The 27,177-nt window shown below is 37.7% G+C and overlaps 1 protein-coding gene across 1 annotated transcript in view; it reads right to left on the bottom strand.

Moving 5' to 3' along the window:
* LOC125242546 overlaps positions 1 to 27,177 on the bottom strand; it is a 181,460-nt gene that overhangs the window by 137,765 nt on the left and 16,518 nt on the right. Inside the window, exon 2 of the mRNA XM_048151299.1 lies at positions 593 to 785. Within this exon, the coding sequence (XP_048007256.1) occupies positions 593 to 742 (150 nt within the window). The 5' untranslated portion in view covers positions 743 to 785. The remainder of the gene's footprint in view (positions 1 to 592; positions 786 to 27,177) is intronic.

Here is a 27,177-nt window from a genome sequence, read left to right as displayed (position 1 = left end):
GTTTTTGCGCAAGTCAACTTAGTTATAATTTTAACTGGACTATTTGTGTAAAAGAGCTGTATTGGACTACAACTTTAGGAGTGTACATAAATGTTGATTTGCTACTCATTCCCGATTCAAAAAATAATAAATGGTGGCGTCGGCGGGCTTACCGTTTTTTTACTGCTGGCCCATGTGCCGCTGCTGATAGTTTTTCCGTATTCCGTACTTCAGAAGATACACTCTTTATTGTTTTTCTTTACAATAAATCAACTTTCCTATACATGTAAGTTGTTAAGCGAATAAATATGATGACACAGGTTGTTTGTCAAGTTGTCATTTGACATCTGTGTCATTGCGAAAATGACATAGCCTAGCTTTTGGGTGATAAAGAGGTTAAATACTAGCACTAATTTCAATTTCCACATCCCTTTCGTAGGAATGTAGCATGCAAGTTGCCAGAGTCGTGCGAGTTGTTTCCGCTAAGTTGTGAATTCTTACCACCATACCGATTGTTGCGAATTCTAAAAACATTCAGCAGACCTGTCAATCTGCCTTAAGTGGTCCACAAATTACACAACAATGCTTAAAGTTACAAAGTATAGAGACTCACCTGCACAGCGCTATTCAAGAAGCAGTTATTCTCCCCCGGGGCATTCCACAACCCCTTCGTAGTATGAAAAATCCCGGAATCCCGCGAGTTGTCCCGCGAATGCTGCGGCCGCAGCTCCTCGCGGTACGCGGCCGCCATTCCAGTCGCCATCACCGAACGCTTGATGAGGGACGGTCACGTGTCTTCATCATCACTGAAATGGAATAGAATACATACATTATTCGTCACCACAGGAAAGACAAATTACACATTATAACAAAGAGAAAGGAATGAGGTGCCACGGAATGGCTTCATCTCAGCGTGTCGTTGGTGACTACCAGCGCTGATCTTCCGATGAGACCATCAAATGAGAAAGATTCACAGAAGGTAGCAGACAGAAGAAAAAAAAAAATACTCGTACATACAATAAAGGAGAATAGTTTACATTTTGAGAAAATCTTTCTATGTACCCCTAATTCTTTCAAAATTATCGTAATTGTTAAAAATGGTATTTAAATTGTGGTCGATGAATATTGAACCAAACAGTGTAAGCGGAAGAGTTTGAGAAAAATAGTTATTAAGATTTTCGACTTTTACATATCGGTAAGATTGTGGTCTCGTAAATAAAATAAGCTTAGAATTACGCAATAACAGTCACTGGATTCTGGTTTTGCATTGATGAAAGGATATTGCGGAAACCCTAAGATGGTTGCTTTGTCTTTTACCCGTCGTTAAAATATATCATTGTTCCTTTCAGAATAAGTCAATACTAAAACTATATGGGCTATTGTAATATTTTAGGCTCCAATAAACATGCTACCGTTGAATGAACAATTGTATAACCATTAGCTCATTGGCGTTAGAAACAGAAATAAACTTACGCCAAACGGGGAAATAATTACCAACTAAAATGAGCTCACGGAAAGTATCAATTATCCAATTTCCTTATAATTTCATTAAGATTTCGTATTACAATGATTCATTAGTAGATTCCTTTCACTGTACCATTGTAGGATTGCGACAAAGTTCAACAATGAACTGTTTTGTTTGTAGCACAATGGTTGGAGGCATAGCTGTGAGATTGGCTTGCTTTAAGTGGATAATCGATTCGTGGTTCTAAGTTTTGTGTTGTTCTAAGTGTAGGAGGCCAATTCAGATTTGCATTATTATAGGACAAAACATGTGATATCTTTCCAATGTCACTAAGGAGACTCTGGAAACTCTCAATAGTTTTTTCGCCAGGCGTCAGGTTTATCTGACAGCAAACTTAAAACTCCACCAATCAAATAAATGTCAATTTAATAGCGGGAATCCGTACCTCAATGAAATTGATTAGTTGGACGAAAGTATACGAAGAGCAAGAAGAACATTGTGTGATAATAAAATAACATAATGACCTTCTAAAAATCCAGTTACCGGTAATAACGAAATAACAGTCCAAGAATCCAGTAAAACGGTAGGAAGAAACAAGGAAGCAAAACTTACATTTCTCTAAGTTGCTAGATAGTGTTAACGACATGCCTGGGACCACATTCCACCACGTCAGTGACATGCCTCTTGCTAATGACATGACGCTACTGGGAATATCTTTAATTATATGTATGATTATGATAATTGGAAGCGTACAACCGATTTGAACTTTAGGCTTTGACAATGAATATGAAAGTCATTGGAGGTCCCTGTCAACAGTGTCACCACTCGTAACGTACAACTGGAGAGTACATGCAGAGTTACTCTAATCATCCAGGTAGGTAATTAATTTACATACAATAGGTACAATAGGTAGGTAATACGAAAGCTGATGAACAATGACGAAATTAGGAACTCTTCTGATATTAAAAGAACTGAAATTGCAAACGGGGCTTTTGTCTATACTTGATTAATCATGAAATGTTGGGTCTTTTATTGATTATGACCATTTTATCAATTATTTCGATACATTTATCTGTTACGGCTTACGGTTAAAGTCGATTATGAAAGTTTTCAGCAGACTAAGATGTCTCTTCTGCTTCAAGCCTTAGTCCCATCTCTATTTGGGGTCGGCTCTCCTAGTCCTAAGTCTCCAGAGTGGTCTTTTCTGGGTCGTCTCTGTGTTCGTGTTGGAATTCTTTAGATCTTTCTTTATGACAGACATCCATGTAGTTCGAGATTAATAAAGGTATTACTCGTAAGAATCAATAAAAGATCTTTAAAAACATCTCATGTTTGTAAATATCCTCACGGCTTTCAGTGGAATTTTTAAAAAGTAATTCATTTTTAAAGCCAATGTTACTCCAGCTTAAAAATGACTTCTCAGTCCATGATTTATGGCACTAAAAACATTGACCTTTCAAGGCGTGAAATTGCGGTCTCAAGGCGTTGTACTCAGAAATGGCAGAGAGTCAACTGTGTATTGATATTGATACCTACATATATCCAGACGGTTTAGGCATGTAATTTTTTGGTGTTTTAACAAAGCAAGTCATTAGATAATTATTTGAATGAGAATGTTGATCGTGAAAATCATAAGGAACAAAATATTATTTAGTAAGGCACTGCTCACATATACATAAGATCGGTCTTTGCATAGTGTAGGTGTAGGTAAGTAGGTACATATATTGGGTAGCATATCAATCAAATTTATTGATTACTTTATTAAAATCGGCTTTTAAATAATTTATGTGTTTAACTCTTAACGAAGCTAACTAGAGCTAAATGTATTTTAAAAACTGTTGGTTACGATAAGGTGTAGGTAGACTTTATACATTTATATCAAAAGGAAATTCCTGTGTGCATATTTCCTATAATCTTCTTAATCGGGCCACTTGCACCAACGAAAATGCACCCTTGGGTTAACCCACCATTTTATATGGAATTTGACAGATGACAGCCCACTAACCTTGAGTTGAGCATTTCTTTTTTTTTTTTTGCCAATAAAAATTTTTGTTTGTTTTAGGGAATTTTAGGTCAATTGTACTCAGAATCACGAGTACTTTCAATCTCACTGGGAGACAAAGTGTCCCATAATTTCCGTACATTTTTGTTACTTGTCTCTTTTGTTACCCCATACAAAATGTACGGAAAATGTTAACAAAATAAGAAAAAATCGTATGGGACAATTTTTTTAACTACTTGTATTGAAAGAGCTAGTAATTCTGAGTAGAAATAGCATTTTGTTTTCAAAAATATCACACTTCATAAAAGTGACAAAAAAAAAAAGAAATGCTCAGTTAAGTGTTTGGGGGCCTTAGGTATTTTTTGTTAACTATATTATCGTCAATCATAATAAAACCGCGATATTTTTTCTACACAGTGAAAGCAGGTTTAAATTCCACTGCACATTTTACAGTCCCAAAAATGTAGTACACGCACGTGCCTTTCTATTTATGCTCGGACCGTACAAGTGTTATAATAAACATTTCCCATTGCCGTAAACACGTGGTACGGTCGGCAAAACAAATGAGCTGTCAAACTATGTAATACTGTATTCTCGAACTAGCATGAATAAAATTCAAGAAAATACATACCGAGTTTATTTTAGACATGTAACTATTGATATCAATAAATATTTCTTTTCATTTTACATTTAATTATGGCTGGTTGGTTAATTGACAAATTGAGGCTGACAATTTTTATGATACGAAATAGTGGAAATATACGATTAGTCTTTGCTTTAAGACGATACAGGAGGGGTCAATTCTCCATACAAACCCTCCCTGGTTTTTGAAAATAGAGCAATGATTCTTTCAACACAGATTATTATTATTTTTATCTGTGGCGGACCGTTTTGATTTTTTTGATATTCTTATTTTTAAAGACGCTAGATTCCATCAAAAATTTCCAATAACGGTCTTATTGATTATGGCGCAAAAAAAGGTATGGTATTCAAAATTGGTAACAATTAGTCAAAAAAGTAAACGGTCTGACACAGACATTCATTTCATTGTTATTCAGATTCTCAAATTTCGTTACGATTGATTAAGTTTTGAAGGGGGAAACAGTCGAGAGCGGAACCTCGATTTTAAAGATTTTTTTACAATATCTTTTAACTGAGTTGTTCTTTTTCGATAAATCTACTAATATATTTAACAAAAATTCCCAAATCGAAAGTGGGGCTCTTTTCTGTTTTAGCATTTTCGCTCCTGTAGCATCTTAAAGTAACCGAACTTCATACAGAACAGAAATGACAGAAAGAACTTCAAGCGGGTACGAAGTTCTTCGCGGTAAACGTCCTTTCCTTAGTTGAAAATCATAGAAGAAAAATCAATATCTGATCTGCCAAAATGCAAATACTATGAAAATAACATTATTCGCTCGCTAAGCTATAGTAACAGCGGTCCAGAATAAATGTGCTATGTATGTGCGTTTGCGCAACTGATCCAGGAATTAACCAGGAATTAAACAGGTTACGATAAGGTGTAGGTAGACTTTATACATTTATATCAAAAGGAAATTCCTGTGTGCATATTTCCTATAATCTTCTTAATCGGGCCACTTGCACCAACGAAAATGCACCCTTGGGTTAACCCACCATTTTATATGGAATTTGACAGATGACAGCCCACTAACCTTGAGTTGAGCATTTCTTTTTTTTTTTGCCAATAAAAATTTTTGTTTGTTTTAGGGAATTTTAGGTCAATTGTACTCAGAATCACGAGTACTTTCAATCTCACTGGGAGACAAAGTGTCCCATAATTTCCGTACATTTTTGTTACTTGTCTCTTTTGTTACCCCATACAAAATGTACGGAAAATGTTAACAAAATAAGAAAAAATCGTATGGGACAATTTTTTTAACTACTTGTATTGAAAGAGCTAGTAATTCTGAGTAGAAATAGCATTTTGTTTTCAAAAATATCACACTTCATAAAAGTGACAAAAAAAAAAAGAAATGCTCAGTTAAGTGTTTGGGGGCCTTAGGTATTTTTTGTTAACTATATTATCGTCAATCATAATAAAACCGCGATATTTTTTCTACACAGTGAAAGCAGGTTTAAATTCCACTGCACATTTTACAGTCCCAAAAATGTAGTACACGCACGTGCCTTTCTATTTATGCTCGGACCGTACAAGTGTTATAATAAACATTTCCCATTGCCGTAAACACGTGGTACGGTCGGCAAAACAAATGAGCTGTCAAACTATGTAATACTGTATTCTCGAACTAGCATGAATAAAATTCAAGAAAATACATACCGAGTTTATTTTAGACATGTAACTATTGATATCAATAAATATTTCTTTTCATTTTACATTTAATTATGGCTGGTTGGTTAATTGACAAATTGAGGCTGACAATTTTTATGATACGAAATAGTGGAAATATACGATTAGTCTTTGCTTTAAGACGATACAGGAGGGGTCAATTCTCCATACAAACCCTCCCTGGTTTTTGAAAATAGAGCAATGATTCTTTCAACACAGATTATTATTATTTTTATCTGTGGCGGACCGTTTTGATTTTTTTGATATTCTTATTTTTAAAGACGCTAGATTCCATCAAAAATTTCCAATAACGGTCTTATTGATTATGGCGCAAAAAAAGGTATGGTATTCAAAATTGGTAACAATTAGTCAAAAAAGTAAACGGTCTGACACAGACATTCATTTCATTGTTATTCAGATTCTCAAATTTCGTTACGATTGATTAAGTTTTGAAGGGGGAAACAGTCGAGAGCGGAACCTCGATTTTAAAGATTTTTTTACAATATCTTTTAACTGAGTTGTTCTTTTTCGATAAATCTACTAATATATTTAACAAAAATTCCCAAATCGAAAGTGGGGCTCTTTTCTGTTTTAGCATTTTCGCTCCTGTAGCATCTTAAAGTAACCGAACTTCATACAGAACAGAAATGACAGAAAGAACTTCAAGCGGGTACGAAGTTCTTCGCGGTAAACGTCCTTTCCTTAGTTGAAAATCATAGAAGAAAAATCAATATCTGATCTGCCAAAATGCAAATACTATGAAAATAACATTATTCGCTCGCTAAGCTATAGTAACAGCGGTCCAGAATAAATGTGCTATGTATGTGCGTTTGCGCAACTGATCCAGGAATTAACCCGATTTTGTTAAATTATCGATCGGATCGGAAATGGCGGACTGAAATAACCGCTCGTAATTTAGAATTAAATTACATGTAATGTTGACCGCATTTTAGTATGTACTTTATTGAAACAGTTTGAGTTATTTTTTTTCTGTTCAATATTGTATTCGATATTTGTATAATAAAGACGTACGAATTTTTTTCGAAAGTGTTTTTAGAGCTCTCTTATTTTTTCCTGTAGCTCACTAAAAAAAGTACCTAGCGAAAGAAAAACATTGTTGTCATACTTACAGTAATATAAATAAAGTCAGTGCAATTTATCATTACTATCAACTTCAAAAAAAAAAAACTACATACCAATAGACTAACAATTATTTTTATTTAAGTAATTCTTGAAAAATAAAACGCGTTCGAATATACTCACATAGACTCACGTCTGAATTCCCAAACGGGGTATACAGAGCACTGAAACATACAATTTCATGTACCTACTCTTCTGTATATTCGTATGTCATAACGCCGAATATCTTTCAATGAACTTAGATAATTGAACTTTAGGGTCAATGTAAGTTCCAAAGCACTAGGAAAAGAAGTGGACAAACTCAAGTGCTAGTCGCTTGGATGACGTTACAGGCAACACTCACACGAGAGTAACGCGACCGTATCTAGTTTATTATTTCCCACCGGCTTCAGTTACCGCGGTAACCTCGGCATATAACTGTAACGTATACCTTTATAATAATTACCCGTATGTTTTAACAATAAAGACGTTATGGCCGATCGATTTTACGTGATTGACTACTTTATATGACAAGGTCGACGCTGCATTATGATGATAATATACCTAAAATAAATGTGGAAGGAGCAACCGGAGAACAGGTGCATGGACAGTGTGAGACGTCGGATAGAGAGGTATGGAAGAAAAAGATGCTTGCGCTAACCCCAAGTTTTTGGGAATCCCAATTGATTGATGATGGATTTGGACAAGCAAAATCTAGTTAGCAAAAATTGAAAGTATTATATTATCAATATTATATACCAACGTAGGTAACATAAATATTGATTGTCAATAAAAAATCTCACTTTCATGGGCACAAAAACAGCATAATAATATAATTGGCGCTCTAATCTGGACTCAGCTGATTACTCCATCCCAAAACCTCAGCATCGTATTTTTGTAAACTATGATTACGTAAGGTAAGCAATTATCTTAGGATCAAATTGGTCAATTTATCAGCGATACAATCGATTTGATTATAAACATAATATAATCTCGCGTTATTGGACAGAAACCTGTGTGCTTATTCAGGGGTCTCCCCAAACCTAATCGGCACTAGCCGACCAAAAATCGCTCGTTAGTAGAGAAGAGAGTAGTGAAGACGCTTACGCGATTTTTGGTCGTCGAAAGCCGATTCCGCGTCGATAAATTTGAGGAGACCCTAAGTCCGTTTTCACATTACCCGATCCGATATCGGATGTAAGGCCGATTTCCCTTAAATTACAGGCGCCATCTTGGATTTTTTCTATCGAAATCCTTCCTACATCCGATATCGGATCGGCCTCTACCTGTAGATAAATATAACAACTTTGCTCATTAGAGATCGCATTATAGTGGTTTTATAAAAGCTAATGTTATGCGTTGTTTGATATTTGATATCAGGAATATCAGGATCCGCGCAGGAAGCTTTTAAAATTTAAATCAGTTCCTAGATGTCTAAGGGATAATTGAGCACGTAATGAGCATATAAACGTTCCCATCAAAGTATATAGTAGTTACAAGTAGAATTAGTATGCATTAGAATACACGTACTTACAAGATAAACGCTTTTAAAATTGATAATTGAAGATTTTCCTAACTTTTGTGGCGATTCTAAATTTTGCATTTATAAAAGGAAAGTTTCTTTCCCTTTCCCTTTCTAACTACGAGTATATTTTCAGAAACTTTTTGTTTAAACGCAATTGATAGCAGACTCCAAGCAACTACTTATTTTGTATGAATAATATATGTTTTTACTTCCTCCGTATTGCTTCTGATTATAATTTCCTATTATTCAGGATTTGTCAGCGACACGATTATTATGTTAACTTAGAAATCCTTGGTTTAATCTTCGGTACGTCCTCGTCCTCACAAATCGGCTTTAAACTCGTAAAGGGACCTAAAGTGTGATTTATACGTTTTCTTGATTACACATGATCACAGACATCCACCTACTAGATGAAGGTGATACGACGACTCGTGGTCACCGAGCATTTAAGCGTTTTCATACAAATTTAACATTATAGACGGTAGGTATGGTGTTAGGGTGTGCAAACCGGTTAACCGGTTAACCGAAAAACCGGTTAACCGAGACTTTTTGGCCTATGTTAAAAACCGGTTTTTATAGTCTCTAACCGGTTAATAACCGAAACTGTATTTATTTCTCAAAATTTGGAAAATTAGGCATAAAAAGGTTCAAAAATACGTAATTATTTAATGTTTTGTAATAATAAAGATTTATTCATTACTTTTCATTGACAACATTATTATCTGTAATGATTTTATTTTAAAAATTAGTCCCGAGTCTAACTCAATTAACCTCTTACAACGACATAAGCACAGGTATTTATTTGGTTTTCGTATGTGATAGTATGAAAGTACATCCGTTTATTACGACTCCGATTTTAACGACCAGCCGCCTTTCACGACACATTTTACACAGAATCCGTCCGTCAAGTCCGGTTGCAACGACGAGCGACAACGTTTTTAGTTTTACTAGTAAATTGAGGAAACAAAGCTACTTCCACCCGAGCACGGCCCCCTGTCTTGCCTACAACAAGTAGCAAGATTACATTGTGGCCATGTAACTTTTAGCTTTTAAAATTTTAACAATTTGTTCGCCTCAGGTCCAATCTTATAAGCTAAATAGAACCCAATTTGTATTTTTCGATTGCGTATAAACTAGCTTTACCTACAAATGATGAGCAAGCACGCATACTAAAAATGACTTTTTCTAACTAAACAAGTCACAATAAAATAAGGTATTAATACTATGATAATAATACCCTGTAAATAAACCTATTGATTGAAATATTTTAGTAATAGAGATGTAGATATTACTTTTAATTAAAAGAAATGAAATTCGTTTTGTACGACATTCGGTTAGTACGACGTAATATCAGCGGTCCCTTGAGCGTCGTTGTAACCGGCGTCTACCGTATATTTCAAACTATATTTTTTAAAAGAAAGGTAAAATGGAGATCTTGGTTTTCTTACATCAATTGCTTGTATTGCTAGGGGCTCTGGTAGCTGTAAACCTTTGCGACATGCCTGTATTCCTATTTTGAATTAGCCGGAATTATTGTAAACAAAGGTGTGGCCGGTGCTATAAAAAAATTACACCATTCGAGGTATTAAAATTGCCGATATTTTACAAGTTTATTAAAAATCTTTACATATTCCATTACCTAAATAATGACTCTGTTTAAACGAAAATAAATTTTAACACAAAACGTTTTGGTATATTTATTGAAATTAAAAAGCCGTTTCTGAGGGGTAGTTTATTTATTGCACTGGTATCACTGTGTAAATGTACCTGGGCGACCAAATAGCGGGCCGCTAAACATTATTTTTCAGCAACTTTCGAGACTAGGTGGTAGTGAATTTTAATGGCTAATTAAAACGGTCCTCAACTCGTATTTGAAGAAGGTTTTAATTAGCCTGTGCATAATAAGCTGATTATAAATTTAATTATTGGTTTTTGTATCTGATATGACAAAAGTTCGACAATTTTGGACTGATTTTTATTTTGGCTTGCGTGGGATCATAACATAATATAACAGTCATCGTGTTCGATCGATTCACGATTTTAAATGTGTACTTAATAACTGGTTGAAAGTTATTTGTTTTCCGGTCGGCCCTTACTTAGAGAACCCCTGACTTGAGCTGCACGTGTTACTTTGACAGTGACAGCAGTTTGTTTACGTTTATTCCGTTCAATTCGTAATGGGAATATAGAAAACGCAAAACTGATGAATCACATTCAAACCACAAAAGCCTTTTTTAGCAATTTCCGCATTTTACAAAATTCCCAAAAACTGGATAAAAATGATCTGCATCTGCACCTTCTACGATGTCATCAACATCAGAATTCTTAAAGGTAATGGTAATTATTGCGTAGTACGGCCATTTACTAAAAATCCTCAAAACCGGTTAATAGCCGGTTAACCGGTTTTGAAGGAAAAGTCTCGGTTATTAACCGGTTTTTTAAGTTAACCGGTTTTTGCATACCCTATATGGTGTGTACGAAATTTCTCACATTTTTTAATTTAGTTTTTAATTTAGCCCTAGAACAATACTCATACATATCAAACGATTGAAAGTCTTAAATAAAGAATCATACGAGTAGGTTGTTCTAGTCAGTCAGTCAAACAAACCAAGTTTTGTTAGCATAGTCATTATGTTGTACTTCTTGTTATAAATAAATAAGTAATTAAAGAAAATACAACATTTTAATAAAAGGTAACTTAAAATAAATATTTACAAATAAATTAACTATTAAACCCCGCTCCTTATCGTTTCTGGCGCAAAAGTACCCATAATACTTATGGCGTTACCCCTTTGGATGGTTATGGATAACTTTTGCACCAAAAACGATTCAGAGCGGGGGCCCTCTCCTTTTTGCCGTAATCTGCGGCCTATGTCGCGCACAAACTCTTTTGCGTCGGCACCCCAGCAGCCCGCCGTCTCCACTGCAGTAATTAAATAAATAAATAAATAAAATAGTAAAAATGTTTGGTACATTCGAGTTGAAATACCTAAGCGTCTGATGATTTTGATGAGGCACCAGGGGATGCAGGTAGTTTACATGTGCTTGTATATTAGCCTTTATCTGACTAGGCTGCGAGTCCATGTGTAAACGCTTCTCAATGCGATGTCTATACGAGGTAATCTACAAATGCGATATGCGGTAGTCACCCGTGACCAATATGAAGTCCGGTAGCCGTAATTTTCTTATTTATCGGTTTGTGTCAAACGGCTTAAAAAAACTAAGAACTTTTGTCATTTATCTACAAACGATTACAATTTTACCATCGTTTTTTTAAAGCTTTCGTCCTCTTCAGATATTCCTTTGGTTTCCATTTGGTTAAACAGATAGATTCTGAGCTCTCGAAAGTCGAAACATTAGTCACTCCCTCAGAATTTACTTTTTGAACCTATTTATCGTAATATCCAACCAAAATTTTAGTACATTATACCAATAACATTAAAATGAATTAATATTACTTAAAATGGTAAATAATTTTACTAAGGGCACACTGAATATTTTCAACATGCAAATAAATAAATAAATGCTATTTACAAAGGACCGCTGCCGAAGAGGCAAGGATTTCATGTAAAATAATATGTATTTTTTTTGAACTCATCATTTAGCTGAAGGTGAGCCTGTGTTTGAGCAAGGATAATTTATATACTTAGGATTTACAGTCTCCATACTAAGTATCGTACTTACCTCATTTTTTAGCGCCACCTATTAAATACTATTATGACTACACTGATGAGGCCTACAATTTTTTTTCCAAAAAGTGTACTGAAGTGATATCATGATGTTAAAATAAAGAAGCATGTCGTTTGTTCTTATAAAAAATAAAACACGCAAAAATATTTCGGGAAAATAATATGATTGTGGCCACTTCCAGGCTGCGAAACAGCGCCATCTAGTTTTAAGCCTAAAAGGTTCATAAATTTCAGGGGTACGCTTTTTTGTATGGACTTTGTCCGGCCCGTATTATATGGTCCTTTGTTTGAGTTTGAAAATAACGTTCTTCTGATTGTTTTCGTAATGTGTAGCGGTGAGTTAATATCATAATAAAGCAATAAAATAATAACCATAATGACCGAAACGATCGGGTTTCGTCTCCGCATTTCTCGTCACGCTCTTTTCACTTTTTATCTAAATCCTAAGGAAAGGATAAAGCTTCTCTTGTGTGCTTTATACAAAAAGAGTCCTTAAGGTCCTATCCTTTACAGTCTCATTGGTATAGCTGCAGCACGGTATAAGCAATTTACTATGTGGGCCCTGGGGGCTTGCCCTAAAAACCTTAACCTGTAGCCTGCGTATTTTAGAACTGTATATACCACTATCATGAGTTAAAATATTTACTCCATAACGAATACGTCTTGGAAAACGTATTAAATTTAGGGGTGATGTTCACTTTGTCTGTTACTTTCTGTCACTTTCTCGTTAAAGATTTCTGAACTCAGGGTAGCACTAGCTATACTTGTCACCTTCGGAGAGATGGGCGATTCTTGGGCTATGTGAATTGGTAGGTATTGCTTACTATGAGCAAACTATAAGTCTATTATGGCTTATAGGTAGAGGCGTGAATGTTGAAGTATTTTTTTTTGTGTGAATATTGAAGTATGATTTAAACACACTAATTAAAAACCTAATATTAAGTACAAACTAAGCAAATAAATTATCATAACCGTTACAGTCATTACGACATATTTTTTTCATCCGAAAGCACATTAACCTGCCAGTAAGCTAAGTAAAATAAACCATTTTTTATCAACAACAAAACAAACACCCAAAGAGATTATAATTAAATAACAACACGTCAAAGTCGAACTCGAAACGTTGACGACTCGTCGATAAAAAATATGATTGGTGAATTAGGATTAAAAAGACACAAATCGTGACATGTTTTGTCACTAAACGTTTTATAAAAGCTTAATAGCCGTGTTTGGACGTAATTGAAAGATGGGCTATTTAGTTATTGCTGCGTCATCTCTGGGCACAGACTACACAGATAACGCACTATGACGCGTTTCAAACCTGAACACAAATACAGGGTGTAAACCTAATACGGGCGAACCTCTTACTGGTGGTGAGTATAGGACATAAAAAACCGGCCAAGAGCGTGTCGGGCCACGCTCAGTGTAGGGTTCCGTAGTTTTTCGTATTTTTCTCAAAAAGTAATGAACCTATCAAGTTCGAAATAATTTTCCTAGAAAGTCTTTATAAAGTTCTACTTTTGTAATTTTTTTCACATTTTTTAAACATATGGTTCAAAAGTTAGAGGGGGGGGGGACGCACTTTTTTTTCCTTTAGGAGTGATTATTTCCGAAAATATTAATATTATCAAAAAACGATCTTAGGAAACCCTTATTCATTTTTAAATACCTATCCAACAATATATCACACGTTGGGGTTGGAATGAAAAAAAATATCAGCCCCCACTTTACATGTAAGGGGGGTACCCTAATAAAACATTATTCCACTTTTTATTTCTGCACTTTGTTGGCGTGATTGATATACATATTGGTACCAAATTTCAGCTTTCTAGTGCTTACGGTTACTGAGATTATCCGCGGACGGACGGGCGGACGGACGGACGGACGGACGGACGGACAGACAGACATGGCGAAACTATAAGGGTTCCTAGTTGACTACGGAACCCTAAAAATGGAATTAGATAACTTTTACTTAAAATTGAAATATTTTTTTATCCATACAAATTAATTCGGCCCGCAACGTAATGCAAACAGACTCTCGTTAAACGCTCGTTGACAGTTGTCATTGATTGTCATCGCAACCACGTTTACAGTACATTGCTGCTGGGAATTTTTTCAAAAATTCTCTATGGGGTGAAAATTAAGAGTAACTCGAAAACACCTCTTAATTAATGATAACAATATTGAATTATATGCCTGGTTTCATTTATCGCCCTTATTACGTTTACGCGCTGTATACGACTATTTTCAAGAGGGCGCTGTTATGCTGAAGTATGCGGTGACAGTTCAATACTTCACTAATGAAGATAAATAGTTCTAATTAAAATTCCGGAACACGGCGCGTTGTCATATATTTCAGGCCCCGTAGCCAAATGTCATTTCTGCGATGCGAAACACCACCGAAACGCTGCAGAAATGTTGTCTGGCTTTGTCACGCTAATACGCAAGAGCGACAAAGATAGATTAGCTACGAAATAGATATTATTGTGAGCGTTTCGTGAGCATTTGTGATTCGGCTACGCACACTGGGCAGACTTTACAAAGAGCGTTGTCACTAGACATTCATGTATGTACAATTTCACTGATAAAATATCAAGATTTGAGCTGCGCAATTGAGTAATATTTTGCAACATTACGTAGTACAACAGCCCAGGTTCTGGTACTGAATGTAAAAGTTGACAGAACTGGCGATCACATACGAAATTACTACAGAACATTGGTGACTTTGAGTTGGTTTGAATGTTCCGTCTATTAGTTGAGTTGAGGTGGTCTGTCTCTAGGTGACGTGACTTGCGAGTTTTAATCCAATAATGTTGTTTCCCAATGATGGTCTTGATGGATGATTGCGGGGTACAGAGTACGACGATTGATGGGGTTAAATCTTTGGGTTACTTAGTAGCTTTTTAGCTGGTCAGTGGAAAAAAGAGTGCAGTGATTGATTACACAAGACTTCTCAAACTACTTCGGTATAACAAAGATAAACTTATTCTTCTTGACTTGTTCACCATTAAAATTTTTGTCAGTCGTCTTTACACCTACTATTGCTAAATTGTGAGATGAATGTTATTTATTTAGGTACCTACCTATTACATTTCCACGAGGGCTGCACTACAGTTTTAACACAGAAAAGTGTTAAACTTAAACTCCGATTTAATACGATTACGGTTATGACGTGTACCTTTCTCTTGCGTTGTTAAGGTTGTATTTGACCTCTGTAAGAACCAAAAGTTATATTTCATTTTTGGAGATACGGGCCGTCGACAATCAATAAAATCAACAAACTGTCAAAAGTGCCAAACAATCATTGCAACGTGACGTGAAAGATTCTACACAGCATAATAATTATTATAGAAAATAAGTTATATTTTATTCTCGCCCTATCTCACACACTATGCAAGCGTATGAGTAAAATTTGGAATTCGTAATGACTAATGAGCAGAACCTCCTTCACGCTTGTGACATGGGACCGGCAGAAAAACAAAGGTAAGTAAATACTTTATTCTGATTTAATACATCAATATTCACTTTTATAAAATTACAGTCTTCTACGTTTTACGAGTCAGCTGGTTTACCGACCACACAAATACCCAACGAAATGTTTGTCACCCTTAACCGCTCGCAAAAAACTATCCCACTAAACTCAAGTGGATCCATATTGGTATGGGAAATAGAAAGGTTACTACCATCAAAAAAGAAGTGCCTCAAGTTCAAGAGTTCCATTAGTAATAAATAATTTAGACTGATAACCGTAAAAGGTCTATGGCGACGGTTCAAGTGGTTACCTATCCTGTCGATAATGAACTGTATTATAAAGGAGTAAGAGTAAAGGTACACGGTATTCATAGTGCATGTTTTAAAGCGAAAGTTCAAAGCAGTGTTTCAACATAAAGACTTCATTATCTGCCGTCAAAGAATTTCAACTTTCTACTGAAAGATGACCAAATTGAATATTAAGAATAATCAATTTACAATTGCACATCCATCAAGTAGTACCTACTATATGTAAATTAATGGACGATATTACATCACTTAGCATTATAAGGTAAGTGGCATATCGAAGAATTCTTCATATATTCGTAAAACATATTACATATTATTAAGGAGCCACTTGTTTAATTTCGTTTTAAGACAGACCCAAATCAATTCTTTCGGTTTTGAATTTGTAACTTTCTTTTTCAGTACAGATGGTGTTTTTTTTACGCACTAGTGCGAGAAGTGGTTCATTATATGCCAGGTCAAAACTTCGGAGGCTCATCTGTACTGAAAAACGTCGTACGATACACGTGCGAAAAGGAAATTCGTAACTCGTGTCGATTTAAAACACTCCCTTCGGTCGTGTTTTAATTTATCGCCACTCGTTTCGAACTTCCTTATTTACGCACTTGTATCGTAATGTACTATTATTTTTATAAGAGTTCAAAATTTGAATGTAATTTATATTTGTACAATTACGACAGGATTTGGAGGATATTATTATATTCACCACCCGCACCTTTTCGAGATTATTTTTGTTTGCTAGAGATGGAAGCACTATTGTACATATTTACGTAGCCATTATGATTATAATCGCGTCATTGGCTACATACCTAAAATATTAGGAAATGCGAAATAAATCTATCTATCTATTACTTTGACTATCTGGAACTTGTTTATTTACAATCAGCTTTACGAATTTTCAGTTAAAACTATAGATTACAGATAAGTTGGGCAGGCGACGGTACTTACATGTACTACTTTGCCCCAAGCTACCGGTAAATGTCTAATGTCTAATGGAATCACTACAAGTAACATTCAACGATTGCGGCCAACACAAGCCCGGGGCCAGAATATGATTGCTAAAAATTCTACTACAAAAAACACACCCACTATTATAAGTTAATTGAATCTGCATTCACAGTAACGGTATCGACGTTCCAGCTTTTATGATTTGATTATCAGCAAAATATAAAAAAGATATTTAAAAAAAGCAAAAAAAAAATTCAGGTCATTGTGGGAAGGCCGTCTTTTAGGACTAGGTACTGACTAATACTGAGAGCCAAGTTCGATGTGTTGGCCCCCTGTCTCACCTACAAGTGCAACAGAGAAGTAACATATTAAGTGTGTGTGTGTGTGTGTGTGTGTGTGTGTGTGTGTGTGTGTGTGTGTGTGTGTGTGTGTGTGTGTGTGTGTGTGTGTGTGTGTGTGTGTGTGTGTGTGTGCGTGCGTGCGTGCGTGCGTGCGTGCGTGCGTGCGTGCGTGCGTGCGTGCGTGCGTGCGTGCGTGCGTGCGTGCGTGCGTGCGTGCGTGCGTGCGTGCGTGCGTGCGTGCGTGCGTGCGTGCGTGCGTGCGTGCGTGCGTGCGTGCGTGCGTGCGTGCGTGCGTGCGTGCGTGCGTGCGTGCGTGCGTGCGTGCGTGCGTGCGTGCGTGCGTGCGTGCGTGCGTGCGTGCGTGCGTGCGTGCGTGCGTGCGTGCGTGCGTGCGTGCGTGCGTGCGTGCGTGCGTGCGTGCGTGCGTGCGTGCGTGCGTGCGTGCGTGCGTGCGTGCGTGCGTGCGTGCGTGCGTGCGTGCGTGCGTGCGTGCGTGCGTGCGTGCGTGCGTGCGTGCGTGCGTGCGTGCGTGCGTGCGTGCGTGCGTGCGTGCGTGCGTGCGTGCGTGCGTGCGTGCGTGCGTGCGTGCGTGCGTGCGTGCGTGCGTGCGTGCGTGCGTGCGTGCGTGCGTGCGTGCGTGCGTGCGTGCGTGCGTGCGTGCGTGCGTGCGTGCGTGCGTGCGTGCGTGCGTGCGTGCGTGCGTGCGTGCGTGCGTGCGTGCGTGCGTGCGTGCGTGCGTGCGTGCGTGCGTGCGTGCGTGCGTGCGTGCGTGCGTGCGTGCGTGCGTGCGTGTGTGTGTGTGTGTGTGTGTGTGTGTTAGGGTGTCCCAAAAAAATCAAAGTTGTTTTTTTATAACGCATACCCTCTAATTTTGTTCGAATGATGTCAAAACTACCGTATATAAAATTTCATATCCTTAGAACCACGGCAACCCGTGCCGACTTACATCGAAACATGTGGGTACTTGTTTACTAGGCGCGCGGCAGCGAGCGTACCGACGTTCATGTTATTACTTGTTTTTTTTATTAGTGAATGCATAGTTTTTGTACAATCAAGATGTCGGTAGAGTTACGCAGTTCTAAAAAGGGTATTTTCTTAATAGGGAACGTAAAACATCAAATTACTGGTTCAAAACTTCCCTCAAATGGACAAATACTCGCAGTTCTATTCTACAATATTCGTGAAGTGAATTTAAGTGTAAATGAAAGTGCAAATCTGGCTATTCGTGAGTGCATTATTTATTGGGAAAAGGCACGTATTCCAACTAAATCTTTTCCTAACTGCGTTAAGAGACTAGTTAATTTGTACCAAGTTTGGAGGAATTTACAAAAAAATGCTAAAAAGACGCAAAATGTTTCAGCAGCGTCGACAAGAGTTTGTTACAAACTTAGACAACTTATTTGATATTACACATGCCGATGCGCTTCAATTAATAAAGATTGACGAAGATAGGATCTTCTTACAGCGACAGAGAGAGCCAGGTCGGCCTGGTAACTTAGCTGGAGTAAACAAAAAACTGGCCGAAAAAGAAGAAAAGGCGCGAGTTAGGAGCTGCAGCATTGAAGAGCAAAAACGGCGTGCTAAACACTATTCAACTCTGTTCCCTTCAACCTCATCTTTTGTTCCGTAAAAAGATTCATCATCTGATTCTGAAAAAAATAGTTCACAAGAAAATTTTCCTATACCCGTTGAGAGCACACGGCCCGAGTCTAATATTTCCGTAAGGAAAAGTTTCATAACTCCAAAATTGGTTGCTGCATTAGATCGGTGTCAGATAAGTATGAGGAATTCTGTTTATATTATACAAGCAACTATTGAAGCTCTTGGGCATAACATTGACGAATTTACAATAAGTAAGTCGACCATTCAAAGAATTCGTACGGAAAAACGAACAGAGCGAGCAGAAGCAATTAAAGTTGATTTCCAGAACAAGGTACCAGATACTGTAACCGTCCATTGGGAGGGGAAGCTGTTGCCCGCTTTAGATCCACGCAAATGTAAAGAAGAACGACTTCCGATACTTATTACATATGATGATAAAGAACAACTTCTTGCTGCACCTAAATTGGACAACTCTTTAGGTCGTGAACAGGCAGAAACGGTTTGGAATGCTCTTTTAGACTGGAATCTTGAAGACAAAGTGCAGATGCTCTGTTGTGATACTACTGCTTCAAGCTACCAAGAGACTAAAGCTAAAATGGTTGCTAACTTGTCCAATACAATTCCATCAGCTTATGGGAAACGCACGTGCCATCAAAAGAAGAACTCTGTGGCCCACTCTATGAAAAAAAACTCGAATACTTCGTTTCCGCTAAAAGCAAGTCTTTGTTCACTCGCCTGAAACTTGACGACAGCTTTCTCAACGAGTCTCCTTCTTTGTGGTCAACTAATGCTTCGTTTCAACAGGCTAAAATTAAGGTACAGACCTTAAGAGCAGTAAACGATACTGCCGAAAGAGCAGTCAAGTTGATGCAAGACTTTCATGGCTTGATCACTGTCGAAGAGGAACAAAAACAATTTCTACTACGTTGCGTACAAGAACACAGGCAGATATATCCAGACTGTAAAAAGCAAACTCTGAAAAGGAAATATGAAAAATAAAGCCTTTTTTACTATTTACTGAAAAAAATATGTTTTATTTACTGAATTGAAATTAAGTTCTTAAATTTCCCTTTATTTCTCCATACTAGCTTTCAGGTTCAAACTTTGATGCTAAGTCGGCACGGGTTACCATTATCCGATTGCAATAATACTTCATATTTAAGACTTTAGGGTCAAATCGAAAAAAAATAGCGGGTATGCGTACCCAAATTCGCAAAAAAAAATTTCGCCCTTATAGCTTGGGACACCCTAGTGTGTGTGTGTGTGTGTGTGTGTGTGTGTGTGTGTGTGTGTGTGTGTGTGTGTGTGTGTGTGTGTGTGTGTGTGTGTGTGTGTGTGTGTGTGTGTGTGTGTGTGTGTGTGTGTGTGTGTGTGTGTGTGTGTGTGTGTGTGTGTGTGTGTGTGTGTGTGTGTGTGTGTGTGTGTGTGTGTGTGTGTGTGTGTGTGTGTGTGTGTGTGTGTGTGTGTGTGTGTGTGTGTGTGTGTGTGTGTGTGTGTGTGTGTGTGTGTGTGTGTGTGTGTGTGTGTGTGTGTGTGTGTGTGTGTGTGTGTGTGTGTGTGTGTGTGTGTGTGTGTGTGTGTGTGTGTGTGTGTGTGTGTGTGTGTGTGTGTGTGTGTGTGTGTGTGTGTGTGTGTGTGTGTTTGTGTGTGTGTGTTTGTGTGTGTGTGTGTGTGTGTGTGTGTGTGTGTGTGTGTGTGTGTGTGTGTGTGTGTGTGTGTGTGTGTGTGTGTGTGTGTGTGTGTGTGTGTGTGTGTGTGTGTGTGTGTGTGTGTGTGTGTGTGTGTGTGTGTGTGTGTGTGTGTGTGTGTGTGTGTGTGTGTGTGTGTGTGTGTGTGTGTGTGTGTGTGTGTGTGTGTGTGTGTGTGTGTGTGTGTGTGTGTGTGTGTGTGTGTGTGTGTGTGTGTGTGTGTGTGTGTGTGTGTGTGTGTGTGTGTGTGTGTGTGTGTGTGTGTGTGTGTGTGTGTGTGTGTGTGTGTGTGTGTGTGTGTGTGTGTGTGTGTGTGTGTGTGTGTGTGTGTGTGTGTGTGTGTGTGTGTGTGTGTGTGTGTGTGTGTGTGTGTGTGTGTGTGTGTGTGTGTGTGTGTGTGTGTGTGTGTGTCCGGTCATGATATCCAACCGGAAAGGCAGAGGTAGTGTGCTTGTAAAGGCGTATATTTGTGCATTTTTGTGCCTTGCAACCAAAGCGGTGCATCTCGAACTTGTTTCCGATATGACAACGGAAGCGTACATTGCAGCCTTGCGCAGGTTTATTGCTCGGCGTGGTAAGCCGCAGACAATATTTTCCGATAATGGCACAAATTTTCAAGGTGCTTGTAATGAATTCACAAAGGTTCTTAATGCATCGTCGTCATCAGATGTCGGTGAGGGTATTAAATTTTCATTCATACCGGCTTATGCAGCACATTTCGGCGGGTTATGGGAATCTGCCATAAAATCTGTTAAGCATCATCTCCGTCGTGTGCTTGACCAGACACACATGACGTATGAGGAAATGTCTACACTTTTAATTCAAATTGAGGCAATTTTAAATTCAAGGCCACTGACTCCAATGTCAGATGACCCAAATGACCTTTGTCCCTTAACTCCTTCCCACTTCCTAATAGGGCGATCCACACAGTTCGTACCACATCCACAGATTACGGCAACCAACATCTCATCGCTTCAGCGCTGGAAACGCGTCGAGCTACTCAAGCAGCAGTTTTGGCATCGCTTCTCCACTGAGTATGTCCTTTGGCTTCAACAGAAGACAAAATGGCACGAATCCACGGGAGAGCTTCAGGAAGGTGCTCTGGTTGTTGTCAAAGACAGAACTCTGCCTCCCCTTCTCTGGCAACTTGGTCGAGTCGTCCGAGTTATTCCTGGCAGTGATGGCATCGCACGGGTGGCGGATATAAAAACAAAGAAAGGAGTCATCCGCAGGGCTTTCAACAACATCTGCCCTCTGCCTGTCAACAATCAAATTGCTCACCCTTGAGGCCGGGAGCATGTTACGAAACGTTCGAAAACCACCCTGGTTTTCGATCCTTTCTTCGTTTAGGTTAAGGCATTTATTTTCTATAATTAAAATCAATTTTTCCAATTTTTATCAATTTAATAATAATAATTCAATTTAATTTTAATTAATAATCATGTATCTGTTGACATTTCAATTTGTTTATTCTTTGACTAAAATATTCAGTATTGTTCGAGTCGACATTATGCATTTTATAAATCTTCAGTATTAATTTATTCAATTTTTAATTTCATGTTATTGGTAATGTTTTAATTCATTCATGTACTACTTGACTATTTTTTAAATAAAATATTCATTGAATTGTATAATTATAATAATATTTCAAATCTCTAGTTAAATCTAAATTTACAAATGGCAATGTGATAAGTTCAAATTTGACAGCTTTTAGAGCTTTTTAAAAAACTTACGGTTATTCCGCCTCCAACGACATTCACTGTACCACTTTTCTTTGTCTTTTCACAATTTGGATTAAAACCAGCACCAAACTACAGTCCGCTTATTATTTCACCATCAATACGAAGACCTGAGACCAGCGAAGATTTTACATGCGCGCGCGTGCGTGCGTGCGTGCGTGCGTGCGTGCGTGCGTGCGTGCGTGCGTGCGTGCGTGCGTGCGTGCGTGCGTGCGTGCGTGCGTGCGTGCGTGCGTGCGTGCGTGCGTGCGTGCGTGCGTGCGTGCGTGCGTGCGTGCGTGCGTGCGTGCGTGCGTGCGTGCGTGCGTGCGTGCGTGCGTGCGTGCGTGCGTGCGTGCGTGCGTGCGTGCGTGCGTGCGTGCGTGCGTGCGTGCGCGTGCGCGTGCGCGTGCGCGTGCGCGTGTGCGTGTGCGTGTGTGTGTGTGTGTCTGTCTGTTTATCTGTCTGTCTGTGTGTGTGTCTGTCTGTGGCATCGTAGCTCCCGAACGGATGAACCGATTTGGATTTAGTTTTTTTTTGTTCGAAAGCTGAGTAAGTCGGGAGTGTTCATAGCCATGTTTCATGAAAATCGGTCCACTATGTCGCGGTCGGGGTTTTTTTCAAAATTCTAATTTTGTGGTTAGGTTATCAATTATTGTCTTTAGAAATAGTATTTTATGCAACAGGCGTTTAAAGGAGGTCAAAAAAGACGAGTGGCGTGGGTAACAATTTGAGGCGAAGCCGAAAATTGTTATTGAGACGCCACGAGTATTTTTTGACTCAGTTAAACACCGTTGCATACAATACTTTTTCTACGACCATGCACTTAGTTTTTAATAGTTTTCTTGAATAACTTTCGTGAAATTCACACTGTTTCCTGTATTTTGACGCAAAGGTTTGCACTGTCAGCTCGGCTGCCCAAAGCTTTCCCGCGCACGCCCGCAGTGTCGTTATAAGGCGTTGCCATGGTTACAGAGCCAAACAATGCGTTTTCAGTTTTTTCGATACTGCGCGCATGCGCGGAAAGCCGGCGGACGCTGGCTTTGGGGAATAGACCTTTATGCAGGGTTTTAAAGATCTGTGCACGACCCTGTAAATGACGGATAACAGTTCGGGAGTAGAAAAACTTTATTATCGTTGCCCACAGCTTGGTACGACATTACAAAAATACACAATGTTGTGACATCATCATCATCCTCCTTGCGTTATCCCGGCATTTGCCACGGCTCATGGAAAACCGGGGGTCAGCTTTGACAACTAATTCTTTCTTTCTAAACAATGTTGCAACACATTCTTAAATAAATAACACGAACAATATCTCATTCAATAGCTACTTAAGCAAATCTTAACCGCCTAATTTTAGACGCCTACGCAACTCTAAGCTCGAGCATTTCTTACTCTGATTACATTTTTCTATTTTTAACTAGCAGCCATAACTATTGCCTTATAAATGTAAACGTAATCCGTGCACACATGCACGTTTAAGCCGCACACATGCACACTTACAGATGTGTGCAACACACGGAGAAAGAAACGCACGTGTGTGAATGGCACGATGTTGATTGTGTGCATAGGAGATAAAGGTTACAGAAGGTCGGGATCAGGATTACTGAGTTTTGCAGTTAATATCTTAAGATTGTAAATATATTTGTCAAAAAATGACGCTAACTCTTTTTATCGTTTATTTCGACTTATCTTTCTCCCGCTATTTGTATCTTCGTATTTAAATAGCGATTATGAAAATAGGTACATCCAAAATCAAATATTGAATTATTATTGATACATTCGTGATTCCATGTGATTTTCACGAAATTTCCAGCTCATCGTGCTTACATCCTATCATTATCATTTCTATTTCTATTTCTTTCTATCCTCTTTTAAATCCGAGCGAGATGACTTGCGAAATCATTATCTAAAATTATATACATAATTTTTTAAATATATATAGTTAAAAAGTAACTAGAAATTCTATGTGTAGGCGTTACAATCGTTTAAATGTCGTACATCTAAAGCATTCATGCACACAGATAGAAAATATCTCTTCAACCAAAGAAACCTATTTGAACCAAGAGATATCCAGTTTCCCATATCAGGAAGATTTTAATTACTTGATATAAAACATAAAATGTCTCGATGTTTATTACTTGCACTAACCATTTTATATCTTAACATGATTAGCAAAACAATCTTTTTTTAAAAACTTAATCATTTATTCCAAGAGCGTAAACGTTTTGTTCAGTGATAATTATTACTCAGAAGCAAATCAGCAAGTTCTTAAAAACAAGTATAATATTTCTTGGTTCTAAGTAATAAAATTGTTGTATTAAGAGTTATGACGGTTTTCGGTTAAGAGTTATGCATAATTAAAGTAAAAGTTAATGTTTCTTGGGGTGAAACAATTAGTTACTTACACCAAATATATACATTTTTCATTTTAAAATTTTTCTGACGGTATTAGATGAAGATTTACATGTTTGAAGTTAGATTTAATGTTTCTTGGGGTGAAACAGTAAGTATCTTAAACCAAATATACTTACTTCTTGGATGTAATTTATCTTATTTCATTTAAAATATATAATTTCTTGAAATGAAATTTTATATTTCTTAGATTGAGTAAATAATGTTTGTAGCGGGGGTGCGCGCGGGGAGAGAAGGGAAAGCCGAAATGACGTGAGAGGTGTGTATTATGTTCAATAACCCGTACGTTACAAGCTTATAACTCAGAACGAAGACGAGTTCCCCAGCCAGTTAGAGAGAGAGAGAGAACTGGAGCGGAAGCACGTTTAGGATAGTCCTCAATAATAGCGCGTAGTTCCCAGAGGGAAGCAGGGGCTATTATGTCGGAATTTGTATTCCTATGATTCGATACATATCAAGTTCCAACCGGCGAGCCTAACCAAATCGGGAAAAATCTTAACACCGCGATGTACGAATTCTATGGGCTGGGGTCAGCGCCATCTAGCGGGTTTTTTGGTAACTAAACCGGTGTCGCCGCTCGGCGCGCAAACTAAATCTTGAAGCAAAACTTTATTATTTTTCGATCTAAACGTGTTGATTCTCAAATGGAACTTGTAGGCATTAAATCAAGAATTTGTGATATGAAGCCAAGAATGTAATAAATCTTGACCTAAGTCCGTGTTGATTTTTTATTTAAAACCTGCTCGAATTATGAATGAAGTCTATAAGCATCAAACCAAGAATTATTATAATCAAGCCAAGATTGTTCTAAATCTTGAAGTAAAACCTTGATATTTTTTGATTTGAACTTGTTGATTCTCAAATGGAGCTTGTAGACATTAAATCAAGAATTTGTGACACAAAGCCAAGAACTTAATAAATCTTGACATAAATCTGTGTTTATTTTTGTTTTAAGTTATTCTGGAACTTTGAATGGAGTTGCAAAGCATCAAATCAAGAACTACTAAAATCAAGCCAAGATTGAACTAAATCTTGACGTAAAACCGTGTATTTTTATTATTTAAACTTTTATGTCTTGACTGTAGAACGTAAAAGTTAAATTAAGAAATTATGATTTCCTATTAAAAACGCAGAATTCTTGTAGTTAAATTGTGGTGAATCTTCTTTTAACAGGTTTTTATTTTTGCTTTGATAAAGGTTACTTGAACCAAAGACGTTTTTTAAGAACTAGCATATTCATACTAAAACGGTGTAATATTTTGTTGCAAATAAATACTTCTTTGATTCAAATCTGTCCTATTTGTACCAAATGTATATAAAGTTACGACTGAACAATTTTGATTCTTCTTTGAAAAAGGAATATCCCTTTAGGTTAAGACCATGTTATTAGATGAAGAATTATATTATTCCTTTTAAATAACAGTGTTTGAGAGAGTTTTCCGTCTTAAATTAAAATATCTTTTCTATCTGTGCATGCAAACGAGACGAAACATATTAAATAGTATCGATACATAATTAGGATATATTCAAGTCGCGCACCATACATATGTAGTTGTAACATAGGACTATAGTTTAACGGTACCGCTCCTGCTGTGCCCATATACAGTATGTGACGTACGTGTCACAAAAGGAGCAAGAGAGGCTGCGCGTGCGGCGACCCGGCACGAGTCAGGCCTACTGCTAACATTCAGGCACTAGGGATAAGGCGTTATTACTTCTTTTACTTATCCTTTTTTCGGTAACTTTCTGGTAAGAGGAACAGGGAAGGCAGCTTCGCAACTTTCGTTACATATGCTGTCAATTAAAAAATAATAATAGTCTCAAATGTTAACCAATTGAAAGTTCAAAGAACCAAAATACTAAAGCCGTGAGATCAGACTATATTTCTAAAAACTTAGTAATCACGTCTCTAGGCGCCAAGTGACATGACTGATCTGACGTAACTGCTAAACATTGTATGAGCAGTTTGGTAACATTACGAGACACAATGCACATGCAACACAACGGCGGGCACGAATGTGTACCTAATGTCGTGCTGTTTCAGACAGTCTCAGTACTATTACTATTGGAACTTATACGAGCTTTGGTTTAGCCGAAGTGACAATTGTTGACGGTATACGTGATGATCGAGCCAATTGGTTTGGTCGTACCACTGCAGAACTGCCATAACGCGACAGCCAGGGCTGTTAATGCTGCTACCTATTAGACGTCTATTGTATGTAAAAAGGAAAACCGACATGAAAAGAAGAAGAGCGATAAGGAGAGATACGTTGGCTAGGTAAGATAGAAGAAGGATAGAACCTATATTATATGTACAAGATAAAATAGTGCTACGTCTCCCAATATCCTAGCCCCGAAACCTAATTTCACGAACTCTTTTTTTTTGACTTGCCATTTTTTATTACATACATACATACGTATAATCACGCTTGTATCCCATAAAGGGGTAGGCAGAGCACATGAACTACTAAGTTTCAGTGCCACTCTTGGCAAAAGGGGGTTGAAAGAAATCCAAATTGTGACATTGCAGTGACAGGTTGCCAGCCTCTCGCCTACGCCACAATTTAACCCATATCCCGCAGTCGACTTCTACGACAC

This window comes from Leguminivora glycinivorella, chromosome 3, assembly GCF_023078275.1.
Source record: "Leguminivora glycinivorella isolate SPB_JAAS2020 chromosome 3, LegGlyc_1.1, whole genome shotgun sequence".
Taxonomy (NCBI): Eukaryota; Metazoa; Arthropoda; class Insecta; order Lepidoptera; family Tortricidae; genus Leguminivora; species Leguminivora glycinivorella.
Note: the sequence above shows the minus strand (reverse complement) of the source record. Positions and strands in the feature narration are given on the sequence as shown.